Source organism: Gossypium hirsutum, chromosome D11 (genome assembly GCF_007990345.1).
Source record: "Gossypium hirsutum isolate 1008001.06 chromosome D11, Gossypium_hirsutum_v2.1, whole genome shotgun sequence".
NCBI classification, from domain to species: Eukaryota; Viridiplantae; Streptophyta; class Magnoliopsida; order Malvales; family Malvaceae; genus Gossypium; species Gossypium hirsutum.
In genome coordinates this window covers 5,480,735-5,503,733 of record NC_053447.1, presented here as the reverse complement: position 1 = coordinate 5,503,733, position 22,999 = coordinate 5,480,735, and the positions used below count along the sequence as shown (strand labels likewise).

Here is a 22,999-nt window from a genome sequence, read left to right as displayed (position 1 = left end):
TGAATTCTTTATTCCTGTACTTTTATTTTTAAGAATTTAATGCTTCTACTTTATATATTTTAAAGTTCAGATCTAACGATTAAGCACTAATAAAATTATTTTGTTAAATTTAAATTCATTACAACGATTTTTTAGTTACATTGTTATCAAATGTATTTTTATTTCTATATGTCAAACCAACAAATTTAACAAAAAAAATTAATAGTGTTAACAATTGGACCTGAACTTCGAAATTTGAAAAGTAAAAGGACTGAATTCCTAGAAATAAAAGTAAATTTCAATTTTATGAAAAGTATAAAAACTTTTGATATATTTTAACATATTTTAAACATTTTCACTTGGAAACTCTCCTTTTTATCTCTTTGCTTTCCTTACATCGTCCTATAATATAAGAAATTTAACTTTTTCTCATTTAGTATAAAAAGAATGAAGGTAAACTATATCGATAGTCACTCAATTATAAAAAAAAAATCATTTTAGGCATCCATATTACATAACTTGATTATTTTGGTTACTCTTGTTAAAATCCAAACAAAAATAAAATTTTATGTTAAATAAGAATATTATCAGATCAAATGAGGTTATTTCAGTGGAGGAGGATGAAGATGAAGAACTTGAGTCAATGAGTAATGAAGAGTTAAATAAGAAATGTGAAGATTTTATTAGAAACATAAAAGAAGGGATTCAATTTGAAGCTCGCCAACTGATTATGGTTCCATAGCAGAATTTGAAACAAGATATTGTAATAGTACTTTCAAATTTATATTTTGCTTCATTTTTTCACTAAAATTTCTGAGATTTTAATGTTTTGGTAATGAAGGATGGTGACGATCAAACAAACAACCCAAAAGTGTAATTTTTAAAATATTATTATTATTTGTTAAGAGTGGCCAAAAGGATCAAATTATATAACATGATGCCTAAAATGTAAATTTTTTTATTTGAACTCCTAAAATGAAATTTGTTAATAGTTGAGTAGCTCTCAAAAATTTATTTAATGCTTGTTATATATTAAATAAATTTGATTAATAATGAATATGTAGCTATAAATTTTAACTAATTAAAATGCATCCTTCCAATCTATCGACGAATTACAACAAGAACAAATTGTTAATCATTCCCAAGCTCCCCACAGCAAGTATTTTAAGGTCTAGATTTAACAAGACATGGATCCCATCAACAATAGATCCAACAAGATAAGGGGCAAATTGCATTATGTCAGCTCAAAAGCATACAGTTTTCAAGCAGAAAGCCATTGACAAGGGTAGTAAATTTATTTTAGCAGAGATACATATACGGCCCGTTTGCCATTTTATTTCACTTGGTGATGTTATAATATAACAGTAAAGCCTAAACCCCCGAACCAGCCAGTCGCCGTCTCGAGGCATTTGATATGGATACTTGAGTAAGCTTGTCTGCATCATTCAACGCCATGCGCTCCTTGAGTGGCATATAATGCCGTAGCCATACACCGGTATAAACCTGAAAATTTAAATGGAATGAGAGATCCCAGATATGGCAGGCTAGTAAATTTAAAAGTGCAAACTTCATAATTCCCGTCACTTTCAAGTCAAAGTTGGTAGGGATTTTCCCAACCAAGAATATGGAATCACACTACACTAGAAGAAAATAACATGCCTCGTTGCTTATTTCGGTTCCACAGTCATGATCATAAGTCATAATTATAATAATATAGGTTTTGAGTCCTGAAGTATTGACTGACCTGCTGGGGTCTTATTATCTTTGTATCGGGATCATCTAGAGACTCACGCCAGTGTGCCAAGTACCCAGCCATTCGAGGGATTGCAAATAACACAGTGAAGAACTCTGGTGGAAATCCCATGGCCCTATTGAATAAAACCTCAATCGTCACTGGTCCAACATCTAAAATATATCTACATTCGTCTAGCTTCTCAAAGTGAGCAGAGAAATTAATCTTATCTTACCGGTATATTAACCCAGAATAGAAATCAACATTTGGATAAAGCTTCCTCTTGATAAAATATTCGTCAGATAATGCGGCCTTCTCCAAACTAATAGCTACCTGCGAAAGGGGAAAATGATAGAAGGCAAGAGAAAAGCATATTAAAACATTTACAGTAAACAAAGAAATCATAGACAATACTAGAATGTCACTTATACAAACTACAAAGTACTAATGAATCCCTGTTTAGAAAACATAATACTATTTACAGAATCTGCCACCAAATACGAAGCCAACATGACTGAACTCTCAGTCCATGCGTTATTATACCTTGATCAGCTTACATACCATGGAAGCATTCAAGTTCAATCATGAAGTACTTAAAACAGATTAGGTGTGGGAAAAGGTTAGTTGCTTCATGTAAAAGAAAATAATTCGGAGGGTTGTTGATACACACCTCAATAAGTGGATCCCGGCCAACAATAGAAAAAACTTCCTCTGCCAATTTCTTTATCACCTTTGCCCTTGGATCATAGTTTTTGTATACACGGTGGCCAAAACCAGACATTTTCCGCTTCCTGAAGAAATGAATATATATGCAAAAATAAATAAAACAATCACAAGAAAATATAGCACTGCATGTCGAACCTTTAGCTTGAACTAACAGCAAAATTATATATGCAATATTCACCTGTTTTTGACACCTTCAATGAACTCTGGAATGTTCTCTACTGTTCCAATCTCACCAAGCATCTTGAGCACAGCCTATAACAACCAAGAGAAAGAAAAACAAAAATAAGCTCAGGCACTGCTGTCACAAACAGCTTATGACACAAAGAAGCTTGATATGCTCAAGTGGATAATATACAGCTGAAGTGCAATTGTATAGTCTGAACAAGCATATTGTAACACCATTCCTTCGGAAATTGAATTTCAGAAAATTACTGATAGGCATTGCATTATTATGAAACAGAAAATATTTGGTTCTGCATACCTCGTTGGCTCCACCATGAAGAGGACCATATAGTGCTCCAACAGCTCCAGCTAGAGCAGTGTATACATCAACTCCACTACAGATGCAGATACACACATATTTCATATATAGATTTTTTTTTTTGTTTGTTGCTCTAACACAGTAGGACAATAACATTAATAGACATACCCTGATGCAAGATGCCGGGCAGCAGCTGTGGAACAGTTCATTTCATGTTCTGCATGTAGTATAAAAAGAATGTCCAGCACTCGAGCTAACCGAGGGTTGGGCTTATAAGACCGGTTGCCCCTGGAAGTTAATAAAATGGACACATTACCTAGGAAAAGGTAGGCCTAAATCTTGCCTTCTAGATGAGGCTGATAAATTTAAATAGCATTAAGACTAAGATTGATGGAAAGAAAATCTGGCAGCCAGAAGATAATAACTGTTACTACTATTTAAGTAATTGAAGATGTAGCCATTAATGAGAGAATTGAAGGTGCCAAAGAACATACATTGAATCTAGCATATAGAGAAAGTTCTCAGCATAAGAAAGGGTGCTGGAAGGGAGAACCGGAGGCCTTCCTGCCATCCTCAAATAAGCTGCAGCAGCAATGGTTGGTGCCTGAAAAAAGAATGATGTTTTATACTGATCTTTCAATGGAATGAGAAAAAAATGGCGTGGCAAACCCAAATCCGTAGGACAAGATGAAAGTAACAAGTTCATGCACCAGAGTTAAAGATACGCCCTAGTGAATAGAAGCAACTGCTTTAGAGTACAAAAGACACAAAGAGGGAAAAGGGAATTAAATGCACAAACCTTTCCAATAATGCGAGCTATTTGCTTGTCTCTCACTTGTTTCGACTTATAAATTTCTTGGCCCTGCATTAATAGTAGATCTAAAAACCTGATAAACTCAGAGAGTAAAATAATTCCAGAAAGGCTTTTAAATCATAATTTGAGAGCACAGAGGTTTTTAAATTATTAATTAAGAACACAGCAGAACAGCATAAGTTCATGTCTTCAAGATGCTTCACAAAAGTAAAACTGAAAATAGCTTAAGCCAAAGTAAGTATTTCACTATAGGAGATATCCTTGCAATCTTCCTCTAACAAAAAGTGCACGAGGTTATTGCAAGTTATCCAAGTTTTAATGCTTCCACACTTCCTTCTGATAAATCGTGCTCTACTCGACAAAGCTAAAGTTACTTTTGCCTTCATTAAAGACATTCTGCCAGAGCACTTTCTTATATCGCATGGATCAGGTTAAGACTCCCAAGTTGACATTTTGCAAAAGGTTACCTCATAGAATAAATAGAGACTTTTAAAATTTGGAAAATAGTCCCTCAAGACAACTTAAAAAGGTAAAATGCAATATCCAATGTCCTAAAACAATTTGATCTTAGAGTCTTTACAATTCCAAAACTAATAGGCCCACTTGTCCAATAATGACTTTTCTCCAGTTTTCTGCTTCCTATGTGCTCTTATAAAACCCATACCCACGATTGAACAAAATGCCATACCAACACAACGTCAACTTAAAATCTTCATAAAGCATTTATACAAACTTAAACCATCAACTTACTCTAAGAGCAGGATTGGCATCAGGGTGAAAAACAGAAAGAGCACTCATTGCACTGACAAGTACACCCATTGGATGAGCATCATGAGGCATTGATTGTATAATGTCCTACAAAAACAGAGAAAACATTATACAAGTAAAATAACTTCTGTTGAACTAGAAGGAACAGACCCAATTAATAGTATTGCTAAAATAACTTCTGTTGAACTAGAAGGAACAGACCCAATTAATAGTATTGCTGAAAAAGTATCAAAACTTTGGCCCTTATACCAAAGAAATTAAAGAACTTAGGAAAGCAAAGAATCATTTTGATTATAAACATCATGTGCATTACAACATCACAAGGTGCGAGACTAGAAGCGGTTTATTTTCTAGATGAAAGAAAAGCATACCAGAATCCCTTGCGGCACAGCTGAATGCTGGCTAACAGCAAATTCCCAGTCTGCTAACTGACTTTCAGAAGGCAAATTCCCATACACTGAAAATGTGGAAGCAAATTATATCAACACATGACCAAATATACAAGTAAATGCATGATTGCTATCGAAGACAAAACTATAAACCTTCATTGCTCCTGTATAATTTGATAAAAGCATTGTTGAAAGATTGTTTGCAATTGGTTTTTTAAGTTAAGAGGTCATGTCTGTCAACAAAATGATAAAAGCATTGTTAAAAGATTGTTTGCAATTGTTAAAAGCATTATTGAAAGATTGTTTGCAATTGGTTTTTTTAGTGATCGGAGAAATCAGCAACTATTATTTATCCTCAAACAGTCAGTCAGGGAATTATTAGTATTTTTTTTAAAGGTCTTGCCTTAGATACAGATCAACAAAATAGCATAAGTTTCAGCTTAAAAGTAACAACTAATTATTTACACTGGAATAGGGAGTCCAACTCCCTCTATCATTGCCAAAACGTCCTTCTTTTTACCTCATCTACCATTCATTAAAGCTTCTTCTTTTTCTCACTTTTATCTCCCCTAACCCTCAACTGATCTTCAAGACACGACATGTCATATGATCTACATACAATCTCCACATACATCGATTTTACATGGAACTCAATAATTGATTACTTTAACCCATTAAAGATTTCAATCGATTTTGTCAGTCTGAAGTATGTTTCACAAATAATTAATCAATTTCCACAAACAATCATAGTTTGGATAAACAACGGGTGTTTGTAATTTTATAAGCTTACTTAAGAGGTAGGCCACTTCCAAGAAAGTGGAACTCTCAGCCAGTTCTTCAATTGGATACCCCCTGTATCTAAGAATCCCTTCATCACCGTCTATATAAGAAATCGACGACCGAACCGGAGCTGTATTCAAGTAACCCGGATCATAAACTTTAAGCCCCTTATCACCTTTCCCTGTTGTTATCTGCAATTAAATTCCAGCTTAAAATTAAAATTATATCACCTAAAACTCATAATCAGTTTTTTTAATACAAATTAAAACAAAATACTAAAATTTTGATTGAACTTCGAAATATTTAAAAAAAAAACCTTTTTTAAATCGGTAGCTCTGATAGTGCCTTCGCTGGAGACAGGGACCTGGTACTTCTTCCCGGTTCGCTCGTCGATGATGGTTAATGAAAGGCCAACAGAGCCACCGTTCTGAGCCGACACGCACCATGGCTCGAGGACAGAAGAATTGAGGTTGTTGGAGGAGCAATCAGGAGCTGCCAAATGAGATGCAAGCACAGCTAACCGTGCCTGCACTTGTGAGAAGGGTTCTTCATTTGATGACATCTTTTAAACTAAGGGGGGAAAAACAAACTTAAAAGGAAATCTCTAAAGGAGAACGACGAAGAATAATATATTGAGATCTTAATTTTTGGAGACAACCTCTTTTTTTTGGGGGGGGGTCGGTTTGGAGCTTTTCTTTCGGTTTAAGACTTATGATAATTGGTGGAGTTGTGGTTATATATAGGAATGCCAATTCTTTTGGGTTTTTTCCTCCGATAAATGTTAAAATTATATATGAATTTCAACCCTATGTTTAAAGTCTTCACTGTCGCTTCAACTTACTTTAATTCTATAATTTTCATATTTCTCAATTTTTTCCTTTAAAAGTTTGTTTTCCGGCTTTGAGCCTCTTACGATCTGTTTCTTTCACTCGGTTCACACTGCAAAATCACGTTCTGCACATGATATCTAAAAAATTAGGGTAATTTATAAATTTAATCATTTATATATTTTTAAATTATATTTTGATCCTTAAATTTTAAATTGCTACAATATTGTCATTATTATTATTATCAATTAATTGGATCATTAACTGTAGTTGATGGTGTAACTGATGTAACATATTAAATTATCATTTTAAATAAAAATTTTAAATTAAATTACATAATTATTCTTTTTTTTCTTTTTGAGTGGTTTAATTTTTTTCCTAACTTCCTGTTTCTTTCTTTTTTTATTTCTTTAATTTGCTTCTCTTCTTCTTCCCCCCACCCCTTTTTCTCTTCTCCCTTCCCTCATAACATATAAAAAAACATAAAATACTTTTTTTTTCTAATTTTATATAACATAATTTACTAATTAGCAACATATAGACAAGTCTGTTCTTGATATTTTTAGGTCCCTTAAAAGTTGATAAATAAAATTTTGAGCCCTTAAAAGTTGATTTTTTTTTTACTTTAAAAATTTAAATTTTCAGCCTTGGCCCGGACCGGCCTTACATATAGATTAACAAGTATAATTATGATTATGATATACAAATTACCAACTCTTCTCATCTTTGAAAACTCATCATGCAGATGGTATCAAACCGCCACAAACATCTTTCCCCCATTGCTTCAAGAATATTAAAGTCAATTTTAGCATCCATCATGGGTAAAGAAACTATAAAGCAAAACCTTCGGAAAGCTACGGAACATCTGTTGATCTAATCGTGATGGAGCAGTGGAAATGAAGTTAGTGGAATCCGAATTCAAATTTTTGAACTCTGAATCCGAATCCTGAATCTTAAATTCAGGGTTTAAGGTCCGAGTTTAAGATTTAAAATTTTAGATTCAGAGTTCAGATTAAAAAAAAGATTAGAATTATGTATGAATAACGTAAAAAAAATTATTAAAATATTATTAAATAATTAAAAAATGATAAATAAATCCAAGCACTACTGAGAAAAATAAGAGAAGGGTGATATAGAATTAAGAGAGGAAGATAAGGAAAGTTAAAAAGAAAAAAATATATAAAATAATAAAAATGATTAAAAAGAAAAAGTACAAAGTCTAAAGGTGAAGTTTGATTTAAAAATTCATTTGAAATGATGATATAACGTGTCACTATATCATTAATAATTCAATGATAAAAAAGGAATTAAGTGATAACGTTAAAGATGTAATATTTAGAATTTGATGACCAAAACGTAATTTAAACAATATATAAGTGACGAGACTTATAATTGACCCAAAACAATAACATAACAAAATAATATAAAATTTTGCCATTATGATATAATTTTAATTTTAATTTGAACAAACAATACATATTTTAAATATTAAAATTCACATGTAAGCATAACTTTTGTAAATTAATAAAAATAAACATAAGTGACAAATAATTGTCTTGAATGCAAAATATGCTTATTTTCTTGTGTTATTATTATGGTGTCATATCATTTTAAAATATTCAATTTGAATTATAATGTAGTTATAATAAAATAATTTATTATTATTTATTTTTTTAATATCATGATATATTAAATATAAATTTTAAATATTTTATAATTAATTAAATAAATTATTTGAAAATATAGTTTTAATGTATAAATAATATTTATAATTTCTGTTAGTATAAATACGAGGCAAATTTTATAATTCAATACTAAATAGTTTCAAAAAAATTAATCTTGTTGTTTGCAACTCGATATCATATTTAATTTTTCTTGACCTGATTTTATAAAAAAAAAGAAAATCATTTTTATTCTCCACTTAAAATTCATCTATTTTAACTTTTAAATTTACATTATTTATCAAATTACTCCAAACTAAATGAAAAAATTAATTTTTTTGATGTGAAATCCATGTGTATGGCACATTAGCGATTAATTAATTTTTTAAAATTTTAAAAATATAATTTTTTATACTTTTTAATAATTTTAATAATTTTTACATATTTTTTAAATTTAAAATTTTTAATTGCTAATGTGACATCCACGTGGCAATCCATGTGCGTGCCACATCAGCAATGTTAATAAACGTTAATTTTTAAATTTATTTTCGGGTGATCTGACAAATAATACGAGTTTAAATACTAAAAGAGACAAAAAATAGATGATTAAAATGACATTTTTTATAAATTTGAAAAATCAAATAAATTAATATGAATTATTTTTACTATCTTTTATTAAGGAAACAAGTTTGAAAAAAAAAAAAACCTTCCATGATCAAACCCCGTAAATTTTTTGAAAATGTTATTAGGCATATATTTAAAAATAAATTTTCGTGACATTAAATTATTAGATAAAATCATAATTAGTACGGTAAGAAAATTATGATTTTCTTATAGTATTCACATTTTTAAATTTTTGTTTTTAAAGGTTAATATACCAATTAGTATTTGTATTTAATTTTAATGTTAAAGTTTGGTTTTAATGTTTAATTTGATACACAAGCTAAACAACATTATATGGTCCAATAAATATTTGATATGGTACTATAGTAAAAAAAGCATAGGTAATTAATTGGGACAAAAGAAAAACTCAGGTACTAAATTGAACATCAAAGTCAAACTTACGTACTTGTATGGAACAAATAAAAACTTAGGTATCGAACTAAACATTGAAACCAAACTCACGTACTAAATAACGACAATAGAAAGCTCAAGTACCAAATTGAATGTTCAAGTCAAATATAGATACCAAATAATATATTAATTTTTTAAAAATAATGTTTTAATTGAGATATAGACGGTATATTCTAGACCTATCCATAGGTCGAGCCGGAAGGTTTGCCTAGAAAGTGAGAAGGTTTGGCAAAAATATAGGCCCGAGAAATGGGCTTGGGCAAAAAAAGCCCATTTAGAAAATGGATCGGGCCTCGGGTAAGGTTTCTTTTTGTTGTTGTTTTTCTACTGTTTTGCTATAATTTCACTATTTTGTTATTATTGTTTGGATATTGTATAACTCTTATTTTATTGTTAGTTTTACTATTATTTTAGAGGTATTTGCTTGTTAAATTGCACCTATCTTAGTGTTATTTAAGTATAATGACTTTTTAAAATTTATTTTCAATTTATTAAAAATATTTATTTTAATGTTTTTAGTATTTTTATGTATTATATTTTTAAATTATTTTATATAAAAAATAAAATAAATAAATTTTAATACGGGGCAAGAGTTGAGCCCAAGTTTAGGCAAATTTTTTAGATCAAATTAGACTCGGGCCTATCATACAGGCCTAAAATATTGCTAGAGTACAACTCGAACTCAAGTTTAAATGATAAAGAAAGAAAAGATAAGGCGGTTAAACCAAATAATTTATTTACGTTTTAGCCTTCAAATTATATCCTTTTTCTTATATAGGTTTTTTTTTTTTTGTCACTTCAACTTTTCCAATGTTTTAACTTTTTTGGTCTAAGTGCCTAGTGGTGTTAAGAAAATAAAGCAAGGCGAATAGGATTTGGACGCATGTTGTATTTTTTCCATGTCAGATATTTGATATTGATAAATAAATTATTTTGAGAAAAGAAATTTAAAAAACAAATAATTTAATTTGCAGAAAAACAAGTAAACTCAGGGTAAAAGGTTCTTCTTCTCCAAAAGTTTAGGGTTTAGAGACGTATTCCTTAAAGCTCATCTTTTTAGTTTCATCTTCTCTAACGGGTTAGGGATACATCTTCCATTCTTCAAACATTCGTCTTCTCCACAAAATTATGATACTGTTTTTCTAATGTTTGATGGGTCAAAAACTCCACTGCTACACTAAATAACACAACACAAGCAGATTATAAAATGGAAAAATTAAAAGAAAGCTTTTGGGTTTCGAAAATATGAAAAGAAAGCAGATTATAAAAAAAAAACTCTTATAAAATAATTTTAATAATCCATTAAGCCTTTAATCATATTTAAACTATTAATTAAGTTATTGAATTTTAAACTTTCTGTGTAAGTTTTTTATTGCAGTTAATTTCACCATGTGACATGTTAGAGTGACCTTATTTTAAAAAAAAATCTATTTTTTATATTTTTAAATATTTATTTTTAAATATTTTTAAAAATTTATTTTTATAACTTTAAAAAAATTAAGAGAAATTATATGATTTCACCATGTCGGCGAAGTTAACGACATCAAAGGTTTACATAAAAAATTAGATTTCGAGGACTTAATTTATCTATTATATTCGATTAGGGTTCAATAGAACGTTATTTTAAAATAAAGACTCAAATTATTTAACAGTATTTTTTAACATATAAATTCTTTTATTGCGACTTAAAATATTAATAAAATTTGAGATTTAAAAAATGGAATTAGTTAAATAAAATAATTTTAGTATTTATTACTTTATCAAAGCATTATTTATTTATTTATTTATTTATTTAAGGGTGGTCGGAACTCGGAAGTCGGAAGGAAGGGTGTTTAAAAGTCGCACGTTATCAGCAGCTGCGTTAGTGTTTCTTCTAGAAAGACGAAACTGTGTGCGAACGTGAATCCCAATCCGAAGACGTTTTTCTGATCTTATCCGTCAGTTTAAGGATTAGGCTCACCGTGACTTGGCTTCGACGTGGAATTGGGTTGTTGATGTACATCCCCTATGTGATTTCAACACGTGTCCTTGGATAAAATAAAGCTCCACTTGGCAGATGATAGTAGCGTGTATGAGAGTTTTGTGGGATAGGAGAGTAGGGGTTGAATTGAGTAGTTCCTTGAAATTCTCAATACAAATGTGTTGTCATTATTTGTTGTGGATGTCTCACGATTTTTTATTTAAAGTTCCAAGAATTATGCTTAATAATGTGTCTAAATTATTCCTTTATTTAATAATTATTTTGTTAAAATATGTTAGGATACTTAAAATTTAATCTTTCTATTTTTTATTTAAGAATTTAGTTTAACTTTTTAAAATTTAAAATGATGGTTTAATAGTGACAGTTTGAAATAAATAAATACTTACTTTGACTTCTACGTAATAAAAAAGATGATGTTGTAATAAAAAAATTTTAATAGGCTTAATTATCAAACTAAATTCTAAATGATTGAAAAGTACAATTACATATTGTAGATGTCAAAAAATATAAAAAATATTTTGATAATTTTTTTTGTGAATTACAAGAGGAGGATAAAAACCTAATAACAACGTGACTAGTGTGACTCAAACTCAAGCTACAACTCGGATGATAAATATCTTAACCATTAGGCCAACACGAATTTTGGTAATTGAATTTTTAAAATTTACAAATCTAAGTTGCAAAATCATTAATGTGCTTTATTTATTAATGTGATAATTTTTTAATTTCATTTATAAATTTATAAAAATTTAGTTAATGTATTAAATATTTACTTTTTAAAAGAAATTTAAAAAAGTAGAACATTATTCTATTTAATTAAGGGTCTGTTTGATAAAGTGTTAAAAAATTGAATCAACTAAAAATTAACATTTTTAACGATTTAATTTTTAAATAACCTATAATGAAAAGTACTAGATAGAATTTTTTTACAAAAAAAACGTGTAGAAATTTGTAAGTAAATAGGGATCTATTTATATTTTAATAGAGAATAAATTTAATTGTTTTATTTTATTTTATTTTATTTCATTTAAGAATATATTCTCTTTTATCCATTGATAATTGCGTCGTTGAACTTGAGTTCTTAACCACATGGATAGTTCAACATGCACATCAACCCTTGATCTTAAGATGTGAATCATCCAAGGCACATTAACGTGCGTGCTTCTCCTGTTCGACCCGAGGTTTGAAACCAAACTTCTCAAGAGGATAAATGGGGCGCTCTCTATTCACTTGTGGGATATGGGCGATTCAAAGGGGACCACCGCGACTCCTCTTTTCTCGATAATCCATACAACCCTTATCAGTGTATGAGAAAAATTGTTAAAATGTAAGTAAATACTTACAAAACTATTAACTAGATTAAAATTTGATGACATTGAATTAATTTTTTATTGAAAAATGATATGGTATTCACAGAGCTTACATTTACTAACACACAACAAAACCCTAACACTCAAATTTTTGTTGAAATAAAAAGATACATAAATCAATCATGGGGTTTGTTTTTCTTAAGAGAACTTGAAGAAGGTGTGTGCTCAAGAGTTAAGAGAGTAAATGTGTAAAGAATCACGCTTCTTTCTTTCTTTTGCTTATCTTCATTGGAATTTTTGAAAATTGAACTCATAAAATAGACCTGGAAGAATGTGTGAAGTTGAACTATGGAGCTCCTCCATTTTTAGACTTGGTATCTAAACCATGAGGGTCTAGATGGTTATTGCAAGATTCATTTAAAAAAAAAGAGATAAATTTACGGAGCAGAAGATATTCAAGATACGTTTGGTTACTGTAATGGAATAAGGCTGTAATTGAATAGAGTTGTAATGGAATAGAGTTATAATCAGTAATTCAATTGTTTAGTTGAGTGAAATGAAATATAGCTGTAACAACATTCTTGTGTTTGGTTGAATAGAATAGATGTTGTAATAGTATAAGGAAAAAGACTTAAATGACCAAAGTACCATTAGTAGAATTTTTGTAGGTGATTATTGTTATTATTATTAAATTTTAATAAAATTATTGTTGAATATATTTTAATAAAAAATAATAAATAATTTAATCATATTTTAATATAATTATTATTAAATATAATTTAATAACATTATTATATGTGTAACACCCCTTACCCGTATCCAACACCGGAATAGGGTACGACCCCTTACTCGTATCCAACACCGGAATAGGGTACGAGGCATTACCAAAACACATACACTTGTAAACGTATTTAACCGAGTTATAAAATTTCATCTAAATTAAAACTTTCAAAATGATTAACACGTTTCTATAACTTTTCACAATATATCCTCAAAATATTATAATCATAATAATTAGGGCCTACGAGACCCGATATATACTCATGCAATTTAATGATTCATTTCCATTTCATTCAATTCGCAATTTCTCATGCTCACAATTTAAATCATATCACTAGCAATTTCCATTTAATTCACGTACAATTCAATGACATTAAGTTCAACACTAATACGTATTTACCATTTAACTCAACGTTTATCGATTATACCATTCAATAACACATTTATGAAATTCTCAATTTTGAAATGAAAATTTCACTTTAGCTTAAATAACATCATCCTGGTATAAATACGCTACCACTTATCCATTTACTTTAATTCTTTTGGGCCCATTTGTCACTTACCATCCTTAATCAAATTAGGAATAGTTACGGAAAATTGAGTACTTCACTTCCACTTTGCCATAGCATAACTATGGTCTTACGTATGATCACTTATCACTTGTCTCTGATCAGATAAGTGTAGCTAGGCTACCACTTATCACTTTGTCACTTGATCAGATAAGTGTAGCTAAAGCTACCACTTATCACTTTGTCACTTGATCAGATAAGTGTAGCTAAAGCTATCACTTATCACTTTGTCACTTGTCACTGATTAGAAGTACTCAAATCCGGCGTTCCGCTCAATTTGATCATTTATTCAGTTTTCGCATTTTTATTTTATTCTCATTTCATCAATAAATATATATTTTATCATACATTATATAATTCATGAAATTAACATTTAATCATTAAATTTCAGCCATATGAACTTACTTTCCATTATCTTTCCACACCGTTTTCTATGCACATCACACAAGATATAAACATATCATTCAACTATAGTCGCAAGCTAGTGTATTTAAACATAACTCTTTTTGGGGCTAGCCACATAATAAACCATTTCTATGCATAACTTATAAATTTAACGTGGCATAGTCTAGCCACTACTTGGCCAAAGCCTAAGCATGTATACCAAATATGTTAGCCAAATACATATATAGCATAAACATTATAAGCATGGATGAGCACAACATTTATTCATGTATCAGGCTTACCAACATGTGTTAATTCATAAACCATTCATGACATTATTTCATGCCAAATCATATACCGAATATACCATACACACATACTATGAAACTTTATTTTCACACATGAGCTTAAACCATGACCAATAATACACAAATATAAGCATAATTTCTATTTCATCGTTTATCAATTACACACAAGAATGTGTGAAGTTGAACTATGGAGCTCCTCCATTTTTAGACTTGGTATCTAAACCATGAGGGTCTAGATGGTTATTGCAAGATTCATTTAAAAAAAAAAGAGATAAATTTATGGAGTAGAAGACATTTAAGATACGTTTGGTTTACTGTAATGGAATAAGGCTGTAATTGAATAGAGTTGTAACGGAATAGAGTTATAATCAGTAATTCAATTGTTTGGTTGAGTGGAATGAAATATAGCTGTAACAACATTCTTGTGTTTGGTTAAATGGAATAGATGTTGTAAGAGTATAAGGAAAAAGACTTAAATGACCAAAGTACCATCAGTAGAATTTTTGTAGGTGATTATTGTTATTATTATTAAATTTTAATAAAATTATTGTTAAATATATTTTAATAATAAATAATAAATAATTCAATCATATTTTAATATAATTACTATTAAATATAATTTAATAACATTATTATATGAATTAAAAAATCATAATTAATAATATTATAAAAATAATATATAACATACTTTATTACTTTTAAACTGCAATACATATTGAATGTGCTAAAATATCATTAGTGAAACAGATGATTTAATTATTCTACAATAAAAAACAAAATATTAGAAGTGATAAATAGCTTGATAATTATATTTCACATCCAAACATTATATTCATATATTAACAAAAAGTTACATGATTTCATTAGCTTCTATGTCATAATCCATATGTTAAATTTTACAACATAAAAAAGTTACAACATTGTAATGACATTCTATCATGTCATTATACCATCCAGATATTACAAATACAAAAAGTTACCAAAATATCATCAACACAACCATGATTTTTAATGGTCAGTAAGAAATCTTCTGATCCATTCTAATCACACAGAAGAAGGTAAACTAAAGAAAATGAGCAATTTCGTTGGATGGTGAAGGAAGCAGTAACAAAAAGAGGTAGAAAAATTTGGCGGATAAGAAAAAATGGCAGAGAGAAAAATGAAAGGAACAGTGGAAGGGAGAAATGTTTACCTGAAGGACGCTAGATGAAGGGGAGGAGTGCTGGAGCCGAAGGACGTAAGGAATGACAGACGTTTGAGTGTTTTTGAGGTGAGAATTTGGTGAGGGTAAGATAAGGTTCTTCAAGCATCGAATTAGTAATTGGTGGAGTGGGGAGGAAATAGAAATCACCAAATTTCCCTATATAAACCCGAAATGGAATACACACTTAATAGGGTATTCCATTGAACCAAACAGCTATTTGTGTGGACCTGCATAATAGTCTTGTAATAGACTTGTTATGCAATTACATTGAACCAAATATCCCTTCATTGTTTTTACCCAAAAGATGGAATTTGAGATTTTTTTCTATTTAATTTTAGTTAAAATAAAACTCTGATATAATTATGCTTTAGTTCCTTAAAAGTTCAAATTGTCGTATAAAAGAAGTGATGTACTCAATCGTATCTTGCATGTCACATCAATAAACTTTTCACTATTTTTAAATGTCAAATAAGTGAAATTTTCAATACCAAAAATGTAAGCACGAGCAATCCAAATGCTTAAATAAACCTTTATCCTTATAAGTCCTTATTTGAATATTTAACATTATTTTTTCAACGGTTATTGGATTTTTTTGGATAGTATACATTTTTTAGTAAAAAATAACAACATAAAGCGAAACATCAATCAATTAAACCTTAACCCAATATCGACTAAACTATTTCAACTAACAGCAAACTTTCCACTGTATTTGGAGGATCATCATATACTTACAAACTTAAAACTCCAGTAGTAAAATATTTAGCCATATAATCGTTATAAATTATTAGAATATAATGAATCTTTACTTTCTGACTCTTTCTTAGAATTTGATGTAACAAACCTAACTCTACCATACTTCTATTGTCTCCCCCATCAGTCAAAAATAATTCCATCAATAATGTATTATCACATTCAACCTCCTCGAATAGTATACAGAAAATCGTTATTTTAATAAATTGTGCTTGTCCCACGCAAAGGTTCCGTCGAAGCAAGCACTATTCCTTTGCGTTTACTTTTTAATTGAAGATGGGCAATATCATCCTCAATTCTTGTAAGGGATTTTGACTACATTGTTTATTACAACTTTAAGCCTGCATAAACATATCGTAAGGATATATTTATATTAATAATATATGATGTATGAATTAAATGGTAATATGTCATTAAAAATAAAAACATTTTAAGTTTTTCTCTTAAATAAAATTCTTTACGTTAATTACATCAATAATTCCTAAATTTTGTTTAAAATTATTAAATTTCTAAATGTTATAAAATTATCATTAATGTTATAAAATTATTATAAAATAATCATCTAACCATTCCTCTATTTTTTCCATGTGAAACTGTTGTCTTCTCTTCTCTAAATCAGCTTACAAAGAAGCCTCTCTACCTACCCACTCTCAAGTCCTAAAGGATCCTAGTTGTTATTGTTGCCGCGCCGCTAGCCTTGCCGTCGGTGGCCATCTCCGGTCAACAATGCCATCAAACAGTTCCTCGTACTGTCCCCTTTCTATATCCCCAGTTGGAATTTCGCAAAATGCCCCTCAAAAATCAGTGTCGAGATTTTGTTTTCGACACTTAATGGCTCTTATCTCTCTATTAGTCGTTGGATAGACTTGAGATTCCGACGGATGCTTTTACCATTTAAATCTCCCAAAGATTCATTGGAGGCCCCAATTTCGAAATGACCAAAAATGGGTCTTTTCCTTTTTTATTTTTTTGTCTTTTCTTGATTTCTCTCCTGTTTTCTTTGCAGATTTTTTATGGATTTGTTTGTCGTTGCCTTGGTGGGTCCATGGGTTCAGTGAGAACAATGGTTGAATCGAGGGGTGTAATGCTGTTTGTCAGTGATAGAAGACAGGTAAACGGTGACGGTGAAGGGTTAGTTTGCAGAATTTTGGAGCGAAAATACGTGACATTTAACATGTCCGAACCGATTAGGAAAAGAATGGGTCCAATCAATGATATACAAGGCATTGCAAAGTTGAATTGAAATTTCTTATATGAAAGGAAAGGAATCACAGATATAATAGAAGACTTTGAGATGAGTTGACATCAATTTTGAATTTAATCATTTGACAACTTCTATCCCCCACCTTTATCCAAAAAAAGTGAAGTAATATAAACTTCTATTGTTACATTTTAATCCTGCAACCTGCTCTCTTTTTCTTCTTTTTCAATCCAACCTATCCCAATCAGCAGGAATTTCATTTCTCTGCCAAATATTTTTACCATACAAAAGGGTAAGCAAGGGCTGCAACAAAACTAGCTCATCTTTCTACCTGCTCCTGCTCCACTCTGTTTTCAATTGACTATGAACCATCCTGCCTTCTATGTTGGCACCGTTCTTACCTGTTAAGATAATAAACCTCCTTAGCTAAAAAATCCACCACCAGCTTAAATCAAAGATCCAATGGAGTTTCTGACTGATATCTTACATTTCCCAACTTGGCCTGGAAACTGAGTTCCACTTCCTTGCGAAGGCTTTCAACATCTGTAACATATTCTCTGTGATCTTCGTCCAACATCAAATCCTCCAGTTGCTTCTTCATCCTCTCCAAAGCATCATCCAATCTACAAAACTCCTTGAAAACCATTGCTTCCGTTGTTTTAAGTTGCAGCAGGTTCTTAATTGCAACAAGCGCCTGTAAACTCAAAGGAACACGCAGTATAAATCAATGAAAAGAAATACCCACCATCGCATCAATAGTTGTTCATACATATAGGACACAAAAACATGAAAATGAGGCTAAACAACTACCTTCTCCTGGAGATCAAGGTCACTCGATGCAGTTAAATCAACCACAGACTTCAAGAAGAATTGATTGCTGAAAAATGGCATCTCAGCTTTATCTATATTTTCTAACTGGCACTCGGCCAGATCACCAACTAGAAATACAGCCTTCCTGCGTAACCTAGCATCCACGCTCAGACTGCTCAGTATGTCCTACAGATGGGAATGGTTGTCAATTGCAAATTGCAGGGATGCATAAAACAAAAGCAAATGCTAAATTTAATCTTATAGATCACCTGAAGCATCTTGTCTCCTGCCTCCGCAAAGAACAATTGCTGACCAGCCACATTATTTCGGATCAAGGCTGAAACAGCATAAAATGCTTTAGTGGCTTCATCTGCGGAACTAGAATTCACCAGTTTCATTAATGTTGCCAATGCCCCAAGTTCCAGGACCTAAGAGTTAAGACAGGTAATTTTTTGCAAGTTAGTTGATGTCGAATATACCTAGCTCATAAGCCAAAGGGAAGATGATGTACCTGCTTCTGTACATATGGATTATTTTGACTTGCTTTCCCAAGTATCCATGCAGATAATTTCCTTACATCTGAGTCAGGGTGATCGAGCTCCCGAATAATCACACCAAGCCCACCAAGTTTACACATATCTGATAGCACAACCTTAACAACGTGAGCCACATCTCTTTAAGCATAAAAATAGAAGCCTCGAAGAAAAATCAAAGATAGCGAGGATGAAGCAATTATGAGTAAATCAGGGGTGAAATACAGGTAGGGGTTACAAAGCCATAAAAATTATTGGACAAACCACAAACCTCAGCATCTCATAATCTCAAATATCCATCATGAAAAAGACACTAGAAACGGAAACAGCTTAGTATTTAATTACTTATAACTACACCCAAAACCCTAATAAGCCTGGAATCTTATCATGGAAAAGAAGTAAAATACAAAACTAACATAAATACACTAAATAACACAAAATAGTGTAATATATGTAAAGGTTACAATCTAACCCGCAAGATATAAAACAAAGTCCAAGATCACTCAATCTCTTAACTGGCATATTTTCATTCTCCCTTAGTTGGGGAAAACTCAAATCTCAAATTTTGAAAAATTTAAGCAAAGAAATTTCCAGCACAATCCATGAATAGGACTGAATAACTTCACAAGTGGCACAAACAGATTCTACAACGCAACTTATACCTCATTCAAAGCGTTCTTTTTATTTATTGGAAGAAAAATTTACAAAGCTTTTGAGAGACATAGGTAGCCGCATTACAGTGGACTATTATCTATTAGTGGCTCTAAAACTATAAACCCTAGCATTCTTTTCCAACGTCAATTTAGATCAATTAACCACTATTGTGGTCTCAATCGATATTTGTGCCTGTGTGTGTTTTACTTTTTAGACTACCATACTGTATCAAAATTTCACAACAAATGACCAGACAAATAAAATCTAAAGTAGTAACTAAAATTAGATAAAGCTCAATAATTTGCTGGTATTAGCCATGTGAAGGCCACATCACAAATATTGAAAGAATACTGTAAACATTATAGACATTCTCTTAGAGAAAGGGGTTAAATCTTACTGACAGAAGTTAGAATAATTAAATTTCAGGTTCAGTTAATAACAATAAAGTGAGATAAATAAACTGGGGAAAACATTCATACCAAGATAAAATCTACATCTTTTAACATTCCAGAATTTTGCAGGCAAATAGATACTCATGGCAATAATTCAGGCATTCAGAGCTAAACAGATATTATGGAAACAATTTGGAAAGGATGGGATAGATATCAAATCTTCAAGCTGCTAAGGAAACCAGCTATGGACCAAATCACCGCTTACCATTTGCATTATCAATTGGCTCAACAAGTATCAAAAGCTCCTGCAAAGCACGGTGGCGATCCTCCAAAGACAAAGATGAATTGCTCAAGTCATCTAGTGCAATTTGCATCAACTGTGCATCTGATGGCATTTTTAACTTTTCCATCAGTTCCTGTGCAACAAAATGCATGGGTCATTATGTCAGATATGACAAAAAAGCAAAATAAATGTATAAACTTCAAGCAACTGCAATAAAAATTAGAGAGAAGATTCGCAAAGCTATTGCTGGTTTGTAGAAAGTAACGCATTGTCATTCGTTGCACATAGTAATATGTATCACTAACACACCATTTATTTAACTTTCACTCTGTTTATCTTTTCTGGAAATAAAGATTATGAAACGAAATTTTGGACATATAATAAAAGACAATGTCCTTTAATATCCATATATGTTTTCATATAGAAATCTTATTATAGAATATAGATTACAGATGCAATAACATCAGGCGAGAATAGCAGTTCAGAACATTTATACAAAGACCACCCGCCCTGTACTGACTTGAAATATAGTCCCAATAACTAAATGACATTGTTGACTCAGTTGATTCCTTTCAAATCATCACATTATGATAAATAAATTAGCCATAGAGATTTTAAAATTGAGAAAGAAGATAAAGGACCTTTATTTCCAACTGACGCTGCCTAAGCTCCGAGGGAGAAAGACGTTGAACATCTTGCGCAGATTCCTTGAGTTTGGCCGGATCAGAATGACCTGATCCATAGAATACGATTGGAATAACGAATTTTTCTCTGTTAGTTAAAATGCTAGAAATATGGAGAAAAATCACCAAACCTATGGCCCACTGCAACATCCCTTCGAGGGAAGAAAATCCACCGTCAACGTCATCGGCGGCGGCGGTGGAGTCATCAGCGTGTCCAGCCTTGTGCACCAGATCCCCTTCCTCTTTGGCGGTGGACCAAATCAACCCTGCCGAAGATGACTTATTTTCGCGCTCAACCGAAGTCGTCACTATCTCCGTTGCCATAAATAACAATAATAATGATATTAAAGCTGGAAACCGTTCCATATCAATCCTAAACCCTAATTTCGTCACTACAGAAAATTTGATTTTCTCACTTGCAAACTACTCTGCTCCTTCTAGGGCTGAGCTTAAGCTTCAATGCTTTATTTTACTATTATCCTTTTCTAGAAAACTGTAAGACTCCGCTAAGACTAAACATATAAACATTTCTAGAGAGGTTGATGATGTTACAGGGCCAATAGAAATTAGCCATGTCAGCAAAAACATGTAAGCATATATTTTAATTTTAATAATTAATAACATAAAATAAATGGGAAAACAAAGTTTATTGCAATATTATATGATTTTATTTTATTAAATTACTGTTTTAGTTAATATTATTTTGCTAATATACTAAAATATTTTTATTTTAATTTTATAATAATATAAAAATTAACAATATTTTTGTAAATAGGCTAATACTTTTATATATTACTAAAACTATCCATTTAAAAAATATATATGCATTTAAAAAATAGCATAAAATGAATAATATATATATATATGAAACTAATAATCACACATATGTAATATATGTGAAATTAAAATAAAAAAATAGTTTAAATTGTAAGTAACAATAAATCAAATAGGTAAATACATCAAACTGAAAATAATAAATGCACTTAAATTATTTATCACGATATTATCACTTTTCTAAAACACATCAAAAAGTTATTGAAGGAAATTCAAATATTAAAATTCAAATTATGACACGCCCACGATGTGGATGAAAAACAAAATTATGTAACAAATATATTTGTAAAGAGATTATATAAGTAATAAATAAGGTTTTAGTTAAAAGATAAAGTATAAATGTGAAAAATAAAAGAGGTAAGGATTCAAATCTTATCATGTCGGTGTATTTTTATACAAAATATATAAAATGATAAAAATATTCTCAAAATAATACAATTTACATGGTAAGGTGAAGGTATTTTTATCTTTTCTCAATTGAGTTTATATCCAATAAACACATAACATCAACGCAGTCAACGGCTTTATAATAAGTACAGATAAACAATCTAAAAAAATAAATCCTACTATGTGTATGTATTATATATATAATATAAAATTAACAAAAAAAATGCTTTTAAAATAATATAATTTATTTTTTAAAGTGAGAATATTTTCACTTTTTCTCGACTGAATTAATATTCAATTTAATCCGTGAGATAAGTATAAATATGATATATATATAACCATTAAACCAACCTTACGAGAAAATTCAAAGTATGATTGGGTACTTTAGAGGAGTAGGTAAGCCATATCCATATCCAGAATATGCACATGAGATGAGAGGATGGAGGAAGTCTTGGCCAGGCTTATTAGGCTTCTTCCTCTAATAAATGTTCAATTTCCTTGATCATAATAGCAGAGGTTTCACTCTCACCATTCACCAATTCATTGTAAACCTTATACACTGTAAGAAGGATGTGTTTTCTGGTTCACCAACGTATCTACCTTATTCATTGCTTTATGGACCTTCCTGTTAATTTTTAATAAACTATGTATTTTGGGGCCTTCGGCTGAGCCCAAAAACAATATATTGATATGCTCTTTATGGAT

At 30.6% G+C, this 22,999-nt stretch overlaps 2 protein-coding genes across 2 annotated transcripts; both read right to left on the bottom strand.

The window, feature by feature from the left end:
* Positions 1-1,185: 1,185 nt before the first annotated feature.
* LOC107911708 (citrate synthase 2, peroxisomal) lies at positions 1,186-6,516 on the bottom strand. The gene is made up of 13 exons (XM_016839595.2): positions 5,986-6,516; positions 5,680-5,860; positions 4,872-4,957; positions 4,483-4,587; positions 3,718-3,780; positions 3,413-3,522; positions 3,087-3,206; positions 2,919-2,994; positions 2,616-2,689; positions 2,382-2,502; positions 1,947-2,044; positions 1,724-1,847; positions 1,186-1,482 (listed from the first exon to the last, which is right to left on the bottom strand). The coding sequence occupies exons 1-13, from the start codon at positions 6,229-6,231 to the stop codon at positions 1,351-1,353; spliced, it is 1,536 nt and encodes a 511-aa protein (XP_016695084.1). The 5' UTR covers positions 6,232-6,516; the 3' UTR covers positions 1,186-1,350.
* Positions 6,517-17,794: 11,278 nt separating this feature from the next.
* LOC107911707 (hsp70 nucleotide exchange factor FES1) lies at positions 17,795-21,578 on the bottom strand. Its single transcript, XM_016839594.2, has 8 exons — positions 21,205-21,578; positions 21,032-21,123; positions 20,373-20,523; positions 19,040-19,167; positions 18,798-18,956; positions 18,529-18,714; positions 18,206-18,412; positions 17,795-18,119 (listed from the first exon to the last, which is right to left on the bottom strand). Exons 1-8 carry the CDS (start codon positions 21,437-21,439, stop codon positions 18,099-18,101), a joined length of 1,179 nt encoding a protein of 392 aa, XP_016695083.1. The 5' UTR covers positions 21,440-21,578; the 3' UTR covers positions 17,795-18,098.
* Between the last annotated feature and the right edge of the window lie 1,421 nt (positions 21,579-22,999).